At 36.3% G+C, this 12920-nt stretch overlaps 1 protein-coding gene across 17 annotated transcripts in view; it reads right to left on the bottom strand.

Moving 5' to 3' along the window:
• The window catches only part of LOC113038587 (neural cell adhesion molecule 1-like), a 211797-nt gene that overhangs the window by 18343 nt on the left and 180534 nt on the right, over positions 1 to 12920 (bottom strand). For 9 of the 17 annotated variants that reach the window (XM_026196122.1, XM_026196123.1, XM_026196125.1 and 6 more), the window contains 3 exons: positions 7397 to 7444; positions 6093 to 6095; positions 936 to 1081 (listed from right to left, as the gene is read on the bottom strand). In XM_026196122.1, the coding sequence (XP_026051907.1) occupies positions 936 to 1081; positions 6093 to 6095; positions 7397 to 7444 (197 nt within the window). The remainder of the gene's footprint in view (positions 1 to 935; positions 1082 to 6092; positions 6096 to 7396; positions 7445 to 12920) is intronic. The other 8 variants (XM_026196130.1, XM_026196131.1, XM_026196136.1 and 5 more) reach the window with 2 other exon arrangements.

The following is a 12920-nucleotide window of genomic DNA, read 5'->3' as shown; positions in this document are numbered from 1 at the left end:
ATCAATACACACCTCTTCTATGGATGATGTTTTTATTTTGGAAAATAATAATAATAATTTGATATTTTTTGGGGGGCATGAACATATCAGGTTTATAGAATTCTCCGGATTTTATACCAAAATATTTAAATATATATAATAATAACTATTTAAAAATATATAAATATTTAAATAATTGTCTTTTGGCATTAAAATAATACTATAATAGGACTAAAGATAGGGTGTGAAGAATTAGCACTGAAAAGGCATGGAAACAGTTATTTTTGCGCCTGACCTTATTGAATATGCATTTGTAGGAGTTTCCCATTCAGATACAAAATTTATGGGAGGAGAGTTTTCAAATGAATCACAGAATGCAATTTACTAATGTTTGCGCTCAACAAATTACTGTAAGTATTGATTTACTGGTATGCCATTATTTCTTTCCCAAAAAAAGCATGTCTTAAACTTTTTTGCGCCTTTGTCATAAGTAGAACACCCACACCTGATGAGCACCAGCTCTGTTTATTCGCGTCTACGCTAATTTGTGTTGTGCTTGGTATATTGCGGTGGTCGATATGTAAATGAGATGTTGCATATGTCTTTTCCAAATACAATTCTGAATGAATTTATGAAAAAAAACAAAATAAAAATAATAAATTATGATATATATATATATATATATATATATATATATATATATATATATATATATATATATATATATATATATATATATATATATATATATATATATAAATTGTTAGACCATGTCATTTATTATTTCTTGAAAATTGTAACATGAAGACAAAGAGATTTGATTTCTAAGAAAACTACCCATGTTTTAAACTAGGTTTTTTCCTTTTATATGTCAATGACCCGTGAACTTCACCTCCCCAAACTCTTGCAACGGTTGTATAATTAATTCAGATGTCAGGATGAGTTAAGTGTGTTACCTCATGTCCAATCATATTCACAGCTCTGTAGCGCACTAGATAGTGTTTGATGGGAGAGCCCCCATCGTCCTGCTTGATCCATTGGACCTTCATCTCGTTGCCTGTGGACAGTGGCTTAACCTCCAGTTTAGGAGGAGTAGGTTCCCCTGAGGAGAAAACGACCAGAAAAAAAAAGAAAAAGAAAAGAAAAATCTGTTAGAAGACCCCAGCTAAGATTCAAGATGTGCCCTAACACAGGCCCATTTCCTCAGGTGAATGTCCCCTCATCCTTTAACAGCTGATATGTAATCCACAAGGTATTCTTTATCTCTGAATATGAACTGCAGAAATAGGTTAGCTAATTAAACTCCCGGCTAATTTTAGCTTATAATTAATTTACAGTGTTGACCCAGCTGGGAGAATTTAAAAGGAAGTTATATAGCAGTGCATGGTCTCTCAACTATGCACAAAAATGGTCAAATTAACTATCAAAGGATGAGATGTAACACTTTATAGTCAAGTCGCTTAGCAAAGTCTAAATTCCTATGTTCTCGTTTTTGGCTAAACTGTCGAGACATCTCATCTCAGAGGCTTTCTGGCAGCATAATGATGACTTCTGCCTCCCATCCTTCCAAATGTGGAACATTAATGAAAGCGCTTGGCTCTTGTAAAAATGGAGTTGAGTCGCTTGGGCATGTGGAGGGCTGTAATGAGAGCTGGACCCGTGTTGGTGGCAGTGATGGAGGAAGAGAGCGGCGCTGTTATGCAGTCTCTGGGGGAGCTCATTATCTTGACTTGCCCACTACTTAATGACAGAACTCCCTTAATTATCCTCCACACTTTGATTTCGAGATTCTCAGCCACTACATTTAATAATATCAGCAGGCCGAAGGGGAAGGGATATGCGCATGTGTGGGCGCTTGTTTGGGATGTTAGCTGTCTACCTGTGTCACTAGAGGAGACTGGGAGGAGGCCACAGCGCTCTGCTCCCATTCATCATCATAAATAGCTGCTAGACAAGCGCCCCTATTAGAAACTGATGTGACACTGTGTATATACACGCTACCAAATATTCAAAACATGACAAATGAGATGAATTTCAGGTCAAGACAATAGGATATCTGAATGTTAGACCTAAGAAATATAATATATGTATATGTTTATGATCTCATATTCTAATAGTTAGAGGCATTTTTTTTTTTATTTCAGGCCAACAGGCGGTTAGTTTAAGCATGCATGAAAATAGAGGCCTAAGGTGGTTCCTTCATGATGAATTGAAGCTTGGTTAAAGTTTGTGATCGGATGCTGCAATTTAAATGAAGACAGGTTAATTTAAGACAAGCAGTGCAGGAGTGGTGGCAGTTAAACAGGTTTTCTGAGATCCAGCCATCAATTCCAGTTAGCTGAAGGATTTCCAGATGCTAAGGAGACAAAGATAGATTAGGGTTACAGAGAGAAGGAGGGCAAACATGCGCTACCATGCAGAAGGAGGATTAGATTCAAGGGTCATGGATTATTGTGCCACTCGATCATGACTAATAATAGCTGCTATCCTAACTTGACATGTTTCAGGAATAGCAGCTGCGAGATGAAAAATGACAGAGACGGTATCTCATCTCAAACCAAGTGTGTCGTTAAAAATGTTTGGGTAGGAAAAGAGAGAGTAGAAGTATTTTCTTGAAATACAAGGAAGTGAAGCTCTTCCTCTTTCGCATTTCCACATAGGAGCAGCAGACTGGGACAGTGAGCAGGTACATTCGTGAGACAAAGACGTACAATTAGGACATGCATGAGAGGCTTTGAGTATGCAGACTGAGACTGAAAGAGAACAGAAGGGTGTGTGAATGTGTTCATGCTATAAGTTAATGTCAGTACTGCTGTTAGTCTTTGTGATATGAACATATTTGGCACATACTGCAAGTATAAGACAATTTATCATGTAAAGCACATTTATGATGTGCAAATGAATGAGGGGATGATAATTGATGTCCTCATACTGATTTGTACAAAAACAAATGTAAAAGATGGGTCTCTTTTTAACAAATGAGTTTGTGAGAAATCATAAACATCTCATTAGTTTTTGAGCAACTCTCTTAAAGCAATAGTTTGCCCAAAAATTAACATTTGTTGAAAATTTACTCAACCAAGATGAAGATGCGTTTGTTTCTTTATCTGAATAGATTTGCATTAGATCACTAGCTCACCTGGGGATCCTCTGCAACAAATGGGTCCCATCAGAATGAAAGTTTAAACAGCTGATTAAAAACATTAAAACAATCCACAAGTAATCAAGACAACTCTAATCCATAAAGAAATTAAAAGTTGCATGTTTGTAATAAAACCATCAAGATGTTTTTGACTTCAAACTGTCAATTCTTGCTAAAAACTAGTCCTATATCCATAATAGGGCTGCACGAAATTGGGAAAAAAATGACATTGCGATATTTTATTTTTCTGCGATATATATTGCGATATGAAATCTAATCTAATTTTTTCTTACAAACAAAAATGGGGTGAGCACACAGACATTCTCATTTTGAATGATTTAAACATCAGAGTATTATTTAAATTAGAGTAAATTATTTGTTTGTAACTTTAAGATATGGTTTGAATTGAAGGCTATAGCCTAAATGTTGAAATTAACAATGTTGTAGAAGTGCAGTTTAGTAGTAGTAAATGTTTAATAATGTAGTTTAATAGTTTAATAAATAGAACATTATTGTAAAGTGTTACAGATGTTTTTTTTATCCACCAATTCAGACGTCTCGTGAGTTCAGTGTTGGACAGGTCAGTTGTTTAAACCATTCATTAAATTAAATCGGTTCAAAGGAATCATTAGTTCGCGAATGCCGGGGCTCTCTCGTGCTCTCTCTCTCTCTGCTCGTTCTTATATGCGCCCTGTTAAACTGCAAGACTTAAAAACACATGCAAATGATAAACTTTCACTCTATGATGTTTAAGCTGTGCAATTAATCCGCAAATCACATTCGTCAAGGGCCGGGGAGCAGCTGGCCCATACAGTTAATGAATAACGGATCAACTACGACAGCCTACATCGCACATCTTGCGATGTGACTATTGTGGATTCGTACATCGCGATATCGATGCTTAAACGACACATCATGCAGCCCTAATCCATAATATTGCTTTCTCTGATGGCACCCATTCACTGCAGAGGATCCATTGGTGAGCAAGTAAAGCTAGTTTTGACGAATAAGCAAACTCATCTACAAGGTGAGCAACATTTCAGCAAATGTTCTTTTTAGGGTGAACAATTCCTTTAACATATTCAGACATTGTCTCAAAAAGTTGCATCATTTATTAAAAGTAGAGTTGGAGTGGGAGGGTAGAAATGCTTTTTATGTCAGTAGAGTAAAATATTTATTGAAAATCAATAAGAAGTTCAATCTGCAGAGCACCTAGCAGCATGTGTAGGAGACTAAGCTTTGGGATTACTGTCTAGGCAGAGTGGCTGATGGTTTTCAAAAAGCCCAATAAAGTAGGTGGTGTGAGATTTCTAGAGGATGAATGACTCAAAAGTGAAATGGCTCATAAATCCTGATGGTACTAGGTGGGTGTTTTCGTCTATCTTCCCCTCATTAACTTCTCACTGTTAATGGGAATCGGACCAAAAGAAAAAAGAAAAGAAAAAAAAATAAAATCAACAAAAATTACCTTCTGTTCACCAGCGAAGACGACATCATCAGCACCATGCAAGAGCCATATGACAAAGTCACATGATACGCACGCACATGATTGGTTGAAAGGAAAGTGGAAGGTGGGGGAGGGGTCACATGGAAAATACAAAACATTGAAAAAAATTATACAAACATGGAACGTGTTAAGACCAAAAAGTACAAACAGAAACACAAACAACAAAAAGAAAACAAATTATAAACATAAATACTTATCTGTAGCATTAGATACAGTGTGTATAGGTCCATAAAGGAATTCTTGAACATTTTTTTTGAAACACAAATACAAATCAAAGCACTTATAAAAAAATCGTAACTATCTCAGCTCTCATGAAACCCATTTAAACTATGCAGGGTAAGAATAGGTTCCAAATTGCTTTATGAATCCACTTTACCAGCAGTATTTCCTCTGACTGCGAGTGGTTCTTTCGATAAGAGGATTCAAATACAGCTCTCTTGCACTGTACTTTGAATTATAAATGCGTGTGCAGATTGAATAGCATCAATAGGGCTGTAAAACCAACTGAAACAGAGAAGGTCATCCAAATGCAGAGGAAACTTAGTGATATTGACCGTACAGATAGAAACCTGTCTCATCTACTAGACATGAAGCTGGACGCTACAGAACAGGCAAATGAGAAGCATTAAGATAGAGAATGCCCATGTGTACAAAGTCCCAAGACAAAGCTATGAAATGTTGATCTAGGATTATTCATCAGGATGGAAAACAAAAACTGATTCTAGATCAGCATTTTCAGCTTGAGATGTTTACATATATGAGGCCAGGACTGTAGCTGAAAAGGGTGGAGGAGGATAAAGACGAAGAGCAGCGTTTTCCATCACAACTAAAGGTCTGCAGTCTACAAGTCAAAAACTGACTTGTTTTTAAACTGAGAATTATTAAACTGGGCAAATTAGCATTATAGCGCAATTCCATAAAAACGCTGATCGAAGGGGAAACTTATACGCACGATGAAAAACACAGATGCACCCGGATCATTTCCATAATGACCAGCGTAATCTACCAAGAGCAGCACAAAAGGACCGCCTGCTATAAGGAATGCTTTTTTTGGGCATTAAATGGCGCAAATACCAGTAATTTGACATTTGAGCAGAAATGTTAGTAAATCCCATTACACGATTTATTTTAATACTCTCCTACAATACATTTTACATCTGAAATGGTCTCTCCTTCAAATGCATATTCAATAAGGTCAGGCACAAAAAAACTGTCTGTGTCCACGACTTCACAGCGTGTCTTTAGGAAATCTTGATAGTACTATTTTAATGCCAAAAGACGGTTTGCGCTGGAACAAGTTATTAGTAAATCTGGCCATAGATGTGATGCCAAATGGACACCTTCAGATACTTAAGTTACATGTACAAATGCATAAATTTATCATCTAAGTTTATCTTCCTTGCAATATATACTTTCAAGAATCATTCTATATGTAGTATAACTTTCTAAAGAGTTCCTAAAGACCTTCTGGCTTAATAAGTTTGCAATATGAGACAGACAACTGTACTAATTAAAAAAGAACAAATAGGCACATTACACATACAAATAAGCACTAACATGCACATTCACTTTGAAGTCATTTGAAATGATTGTCTGTAAACCACCAGGGTTCTTAGCTGTCAAGCAATTTAGAAAGTCTAAAGTCTTCATGCTGATTATGACTCATTATCATACAAAAGAACAGATCTTTTGTTTGCTTATCTACTCATACAACCCTAAAAACCTAAGCTTAAAAAAAAATCACTATTATATTTTAATTTCTTTGACATCTGAGGAAGTTTTAGTTTGGTGCAGTCTTAAACCTGCCAGTCAATGTCAACTAAGCAGACAATAACCAAACAACTGCCTACTTCTAAGATAAAGACCCTGTCATTTCTCTGACTGAATGAGACAGAATAGCTGTCTCCCGAAAGGAACTATCTTTCAGCGCAAAACCTTTTCAGACCCTCCCAATTTGCGGTCTGTTTGTTGGGAGATCAGGTGTAATCCGTGCTGTCATGGTAACTCTATTTTCATACTAACGCTTGGTGGCGTCTCTCCCAGGATAGAAGGAAGTGAGACAGCATGTTTTAGTGCTTAGGATCAAAATTCGCTTGTATAGGAACAGACGATACACACACTGTTAAAAGACCTCTTGTTACCTTGGTAATTGTACAAGTTTGTAGATTTGAACCAAGAGCCCTTGTGCACTTAAACACAGGTTGTTATATGATGATGGTTCCTCTGCTGCCATTCTCTTTGGATAAAAGCATCTGTGCTTGCATCTCTGTCGGATATCATCCATTCCTATGAATCCTAATGTTGACAATTTTGCTTAATGTTGTGAAGACAGCTCCATTAGTTTCCACATTCGTGACAGTATGCAACACGTCTCATTAATATCTCAGAGTGCACAATAGGAGAACTGCAAGTGTCATGTGGCTTCTACAACTTCTATGCACATCCAAAGGCATAAAAACTCAGCACCCATCATGAGTTCATAAACCATTAGCACAAAAAATCATGTCATATTCCTGTATGTCTACCATGCAGTGACACGTTAGACAGGTGAGCTGGTCTACAAGCGGTTGTTAGTGATGGTTCTCTATGAAAGCTTGATGCCAGTTTCTTACTAACATCTACACGGCCTCTCTTCTCTATCACAGACGTGTGTTGTCGGTCTACTGCAAACGTGTTGACTTCAGAACAATGGTCTAGGTGAGGCGAACAAACGTGTAGCAGGCGGATAAAGAGTGGCAATTGACACTGCACACAGTCGGCATACTCACTAAGGTCGGCAGTGGTTGGAGGAATGGAAGTTGGAGTCTCTGAAGACACTGGAAGATGGTGAGAACATGGTGAGATGTGCTTCCATTGTGCTGTACAGATTGTAGAGCCACTGCTGCAACAGTTTCATAGCAACTAACTACATATCAACCAGTCCAGGCAGAAGTGCATGCAACCCAAATAAAAAGTACCTCAGTGTAGCGACACAGACATACTGTTTTTGCAACCTGTCCTCCAATCAGTACGCTCATATAGGTCGTTTGTCCAAATCCCTGAAATACAACCCATCAGAGCATAGACTACAATTGCGCCCCTATCGGCAAAATGTAGTTTTCATATTAATGTTTTGTACTCTTTTATTTGCACTCTTGCGTTTTGTGTAGCTCAGTTGGTAGGTTATTGCGTTATACCTTGATATGTAATCATGCTATCAGGGGTTCGATCCCATAATTTAGCATGATTTCTGTGAAGGTTAGGTTAAGGGGTGGGGTTAGGTGTATTCATTCAAATTAATAAGCCACCTAGTAAAATATGTGCGAATTACTGTGAGATCGGTGTAAAAAGTCCACACATTGCGTTTAAATAAACATGCGTTTTGATTGGTAATGACGTTATATGTCATTTCATGACGACAGACACAACGTGATACTTTCATTATTTTTACGCCCGTTAGAGGCCGCTTAACTTTAAAATGTAAACATAGGTCATAATAGCTTGCACAAATGACCTATCTATTTTGTTGGAGGACAGGCTCTGTTTGTACTCTGTAGCTAAAAGTGAAAACGAATGGCGCTAAAGGGATAACATTTGAAACATTGCAATGACAAAATTCATTTGCACTGCAAAATAGATTGAATAATTTATTATTTATTTAATAAATGGTTTAATCTTATTAGACTTTAGTCGTCCAACTGGATGTGTGGCATAGGCAACTGTTGACTAATGAGAAGAAATAAATTAAAATTATGCCAAACAGAATGCTATTTTAAGTGTACGAAACAGACATCACAATGCTAAAAACTTCATTTAACATGTTTAGTTTTAAAAAGAGTTTAAATAATTCTCTGTTGGTTTAGAAGTCAGTTCTTTTTTCAGTGAATTCCGTGTAATAAACATGACTATTCTAAAGTTTATGGTCAGTAGTAAGATTTAAAAAGGAAAAAGAAATTAATATATTTTGTGTGGAATTAATTTATACGGTTCATACTATATTATATAAAAAGGTAAAATCTATAAATGTTATTTTGAACTTTCTACTCATGAAAGAATATTGAAAAAAAAAAAAAAACTATCTATTGTGGTTTCCATAAAAGTATAAAACAGCACAACTGTTTTTAACACTGATAATAATAAGAAACTCTTATTAAACATTAAATGAAATTAAATGGAAAGATCAGTAATACAGCAGTAATAGCTACTGAAAATTCAACTTCGCCATTACAGGAATAAATCAGATTTTAAAATATATTAAAACTGAAAACAATTATTTTATACCACAGTAATATTTACCAATATCACATTTTTAAAGTACTTTTGACCAAATAAATGCAATATTGGAGAGCATTTAAAACATTTTTTGAAAATTTACTGACAACAAATTTCTGAATGCTTTATTTGGCATACAAAATAAATAATAAAAAGCAGAGAAGAGGAAGGAAAAAAATTATTCTGTGTGAACTAGTTGTAAAAATATATACCTACACACATTCAGTGTATTGGATTAACAGTTAAACTGCTCGAGTCTGTCCTACTGAACCGAGCAGAAATCTATATTAAACTTAGTAATTAATAAAATGAACTTCACCACATTTTACGTTTCTTGAGTACAAAGAACATATAAATGACACCATCATTCCAAGTAAGACAGCAACAACATTTCAAAGAACAGCCTCTTCTGATTCATGCAAAAACTATTTAATGCTTATGACGACTATACCGGGCTCCGAGACGCACATAATAACCTGTATCTAAATGTCAGTGCTGACCAAGCTGAGCGTGACAGCACAGACGTCTCCAGCCGCAAGGACACCGCTCGATTCAAAGTGCAGTATTTTTCTGGAAGTGCATTAGTGCTAGTGACTCAGACATCATCACCGTCAATATACCCTCATCTATCTAATCTGAGAGAAGGCTGGCCCTCACTGAGCTGTACCTCAGAGCCTTAAAGTTAAACGATAAGTGCTTTGAGTGGAAGGTAATGATATGATTCTATCATCATATACTCGCCCATGTGTTGATTCAAACCCGTTTGAACCCTTTCTTTCTTCCGTGGAACACTAAAGGAAATTTTAATAATGTACAGGTTGTGCTTTTCAGATGGAGACTGGAGCTTTGAAGTTGTCAAAAGCCATAAAAGCATTATAAAAGAATCAGAAAAATTCATTCAGTACTTTGTGATGAAATTTATTCCCTGGAAATCAAGTGAGTTGTTAACCGAATCAATGATTCAGTGTGCTGAATTTGAGAACTGGATCAGCGTGATTTAATGCAAATGTCCCTCTCAAAATTCAAATGATTCATTCACCAGTCACTTCTCTAATAAACAGGCAAAGGAAAGCTAAGCTGTGAATGTGAATGAAATACTACATTTTGGCCTACATGAATAATCATGTACTAATGCCTAAATTAATACTTGATTAATCAAATACTAATGATTATTAAAGGTGTTAACAAATTATGAATTAATGAAGCGCTATCCTTAACTACAACTGGAGTCATATGGATTCATACATGAATAACGGCAGCCTTAATTACATGTTAGTAGATGTTTGATAGTTAATGAATTAATTAACATTTATGGTAAACTAAATCAAACACCCTCTTTAAGAAATAATAAGAAATACTCCAAGTTTGAAATAAACCACTGTTGTTAAAAAAATGTAAGGTTTCTACATCATCATCATTGCCATAAACATCACTGGGTGGAAAAAGATTCGCTGATCCTCCTCAGAAAGTGTAGAAAATACTAAAAACACTAATAAATGATCTTGTTTTGAGTTGTTCTCTCTCCCTTGAATCTACCCCAGCAGTGACTAAATAAAAACAAAACCTCAAAATCCACTAAAAACAATTGTAGAACAATCCTAAAGGAATGCCTGGAAACAGTTCACTGTCGGGATGATGCTGTACCTCCGCTCTCTGACTTCTTGAAAATCCACACCACATCTCTTAACCGGGCTAAATACTCGCTGTGTTAGTACATGTGTATTTGATGGTAAGTATGAAATAAATCATGAGCTGAGTTTAGTAGGTAGTTAACAGTTAATTAATCATGACTGGGCCCCCTCAAGTAAAGTCATGTCAAAACAATTAATTAACAAGCCATGAGTTAATGTTAGTGTTGGGGTAGTAAATAATGAGTTTATTATTGTGGGCCCTCTCAAGTAGTCACGAGAAAATAATGCATTAACAAACCATGAATTGATGCTAGTGTATGGGTAATTAATAATGAGTTAGGTATGATAGGCCGCTCAGTGTAAACCCATGACACAATAATGTATTAACTAATCATCAAAAAAACAAACAAACAAACAAAAAACATTAAACATACATCATTAGCGCAAGAGTGTCATCCTTATTTCTTTACATTCCTTTAATGTTCTTTGTGAATCCTGAGGTTTTATTTTTATTTAGCTGTTTATACGTCACTGCAGGATGAGTTTAAAGGGAAAGAGAACAACACAAAACAGACAAGATCAAAGCTGAAGATGTCTAAAGGTCAAATTATGATATTCAATTATTTTACTTTATTTCAAAGCCAGAGTATTTCTTATTATTTCTTAAAGAGGCTGTTTGGTTTAGTTTACCCATAAATGTTAATTAATGCGTTAACTATTTAACATCTACTGCTGCTGTTAATCATGTGTGGATCCATTTGAAGTTAAGGATAGTTTTTCATTAATTCATGATTAGTTACCGCCTTTAATAATATTTACATAATTATACATTTAAAAATATTTGCTGTCAGGCAGAAATATTGTATGTCCATATTTCATCTTTTTTTTTTTGGTCATAAATTAATACTATCGGTTACGTTTATGTCTATCGGTGTTCCTGAAATTTCATGGTTTTGCACATACAAGGTTTCTGTCTGACAGTGACTATATATAATTAGTATATTTATGATTAAATGCTTGTTGTGCACTCTTCATCTAGAGTGTTAGAATGACTGATCCAAGACATTCTAGATTAACAACGGAAAGTTTGTAGAGATGCTGCATGATGAGGAAGATGAGGCAATTCTAATTCCTGATCCAGAGTATGAAATATCTGATTCTGATGTCCTAGACTATAAATCACAGGGTCTTTAGTCTGGGAGTAAATCAGCGGTTCTCAATTCCAGTCCTCACGCCCCCTGCTCTGCACATTTTGTATGTTTCTCTTAGCGCTTCAGACGTTTGATCTATTCAAACGTAAGTGCCTTGCGAAGTGAATATCACATGATATTCCGCCATGATTCCAGTTCGAAGCGAACGTATATGCTCCATTCAAAGTCCATTGAAGTGTGCAAGACATGAATTTAAATTGTATTTATTTGCCGAGGTATATGATGTTACACTTCTGTGTGTGAAGACTTTGCGCAGAACAAATCCGTGAATCGATGTTCCGAAGTGAATTAAACTTCAACAGATTTCCACTGCTCAGGGAGTAGGGAGCAGTGAACACTGTGTAGAGACCATGTTAATGGGAACACAGTTCTTGCACGGAGCTCACTCCTAACACTGTGGTGCACTGTGCTGGATGTTGCCACCCTCAGTGCCTACACCAAGGCCAGCCATTGTTACCAGAAAGTTAGAGGCAGGTGAGTTTTTATCAAAGTTGGAGCAAAACTCTGCAGGACTGTGGCTCTCTAGGACTGATGCTGACCGTCCCTGACCTACACCAACACCCTGTGTGGTGTGACCAATGCATGACAGTTATACATCAAGGAGCTTGTCATACCACATATGAAGAGGCGTTTGGAGCTTTTTTGGAACCACATTGATAAAACATAAAAATAAAATGCAGATTTATTTTAGCTTCAAGACAACATTAACAAGCTTAAGTATTTCTTCTCTCTGATTTCCAGTGTTTTAACTTGCACACAACGAGTCACTGCAGGCTTATTGATCTCACAAAATACTGCTCTGTTCTTCAATTTGGTCTACTGTTCTGCAGGTGAAAAAGTACATGCTAAAATGGAATGGTATTACCGGCTGTGGTCTGATGAAACGCTGTGGGGCAGTTACATTGTGTAGTGCTTTGTAGATATCACAGAGCAGAAGCTGAGGTTCAAAGCACACAGAGCGTCTCAGACAGACAAGAAAATTGCTCTGCAGAATAATAAGGATTATCATATCATAAGTGTTTCATGTCAGAGTGAATGAAGGGGGTGTTAATGCCGTTGCAGCGATGATCACAATTAAAGCACTCCAGAACTCTACCTGAGGATGTGGACCATCTGCTAGGTCACTGGCCTGTGTCTCTATCTCTGAGAGATGTATTCACCAGCAATGAAGCAGAGAAACCACTGAGAACCACCAGATG

This window comes from Carassius auratus, chromosome 21 (assembly GCF_003368295.1).
Source record: "Carassius auratus strain Wakin chromosome 21, ASM336829v1, whole genome shotgun sequence".
NCBI classification, from domain to species: domain Eukaryota; kingdom Metazoa; phylum Chordata; class Actinopteri; order Cypriniformes; family Cyprinidae; genus Carassius; species Carassius auratus.
The sequence above is the reverse complement of the archived record's forward strand: the minus strand, read 5'-3'. Positions and strand labels throughout refer to the sequence as shown.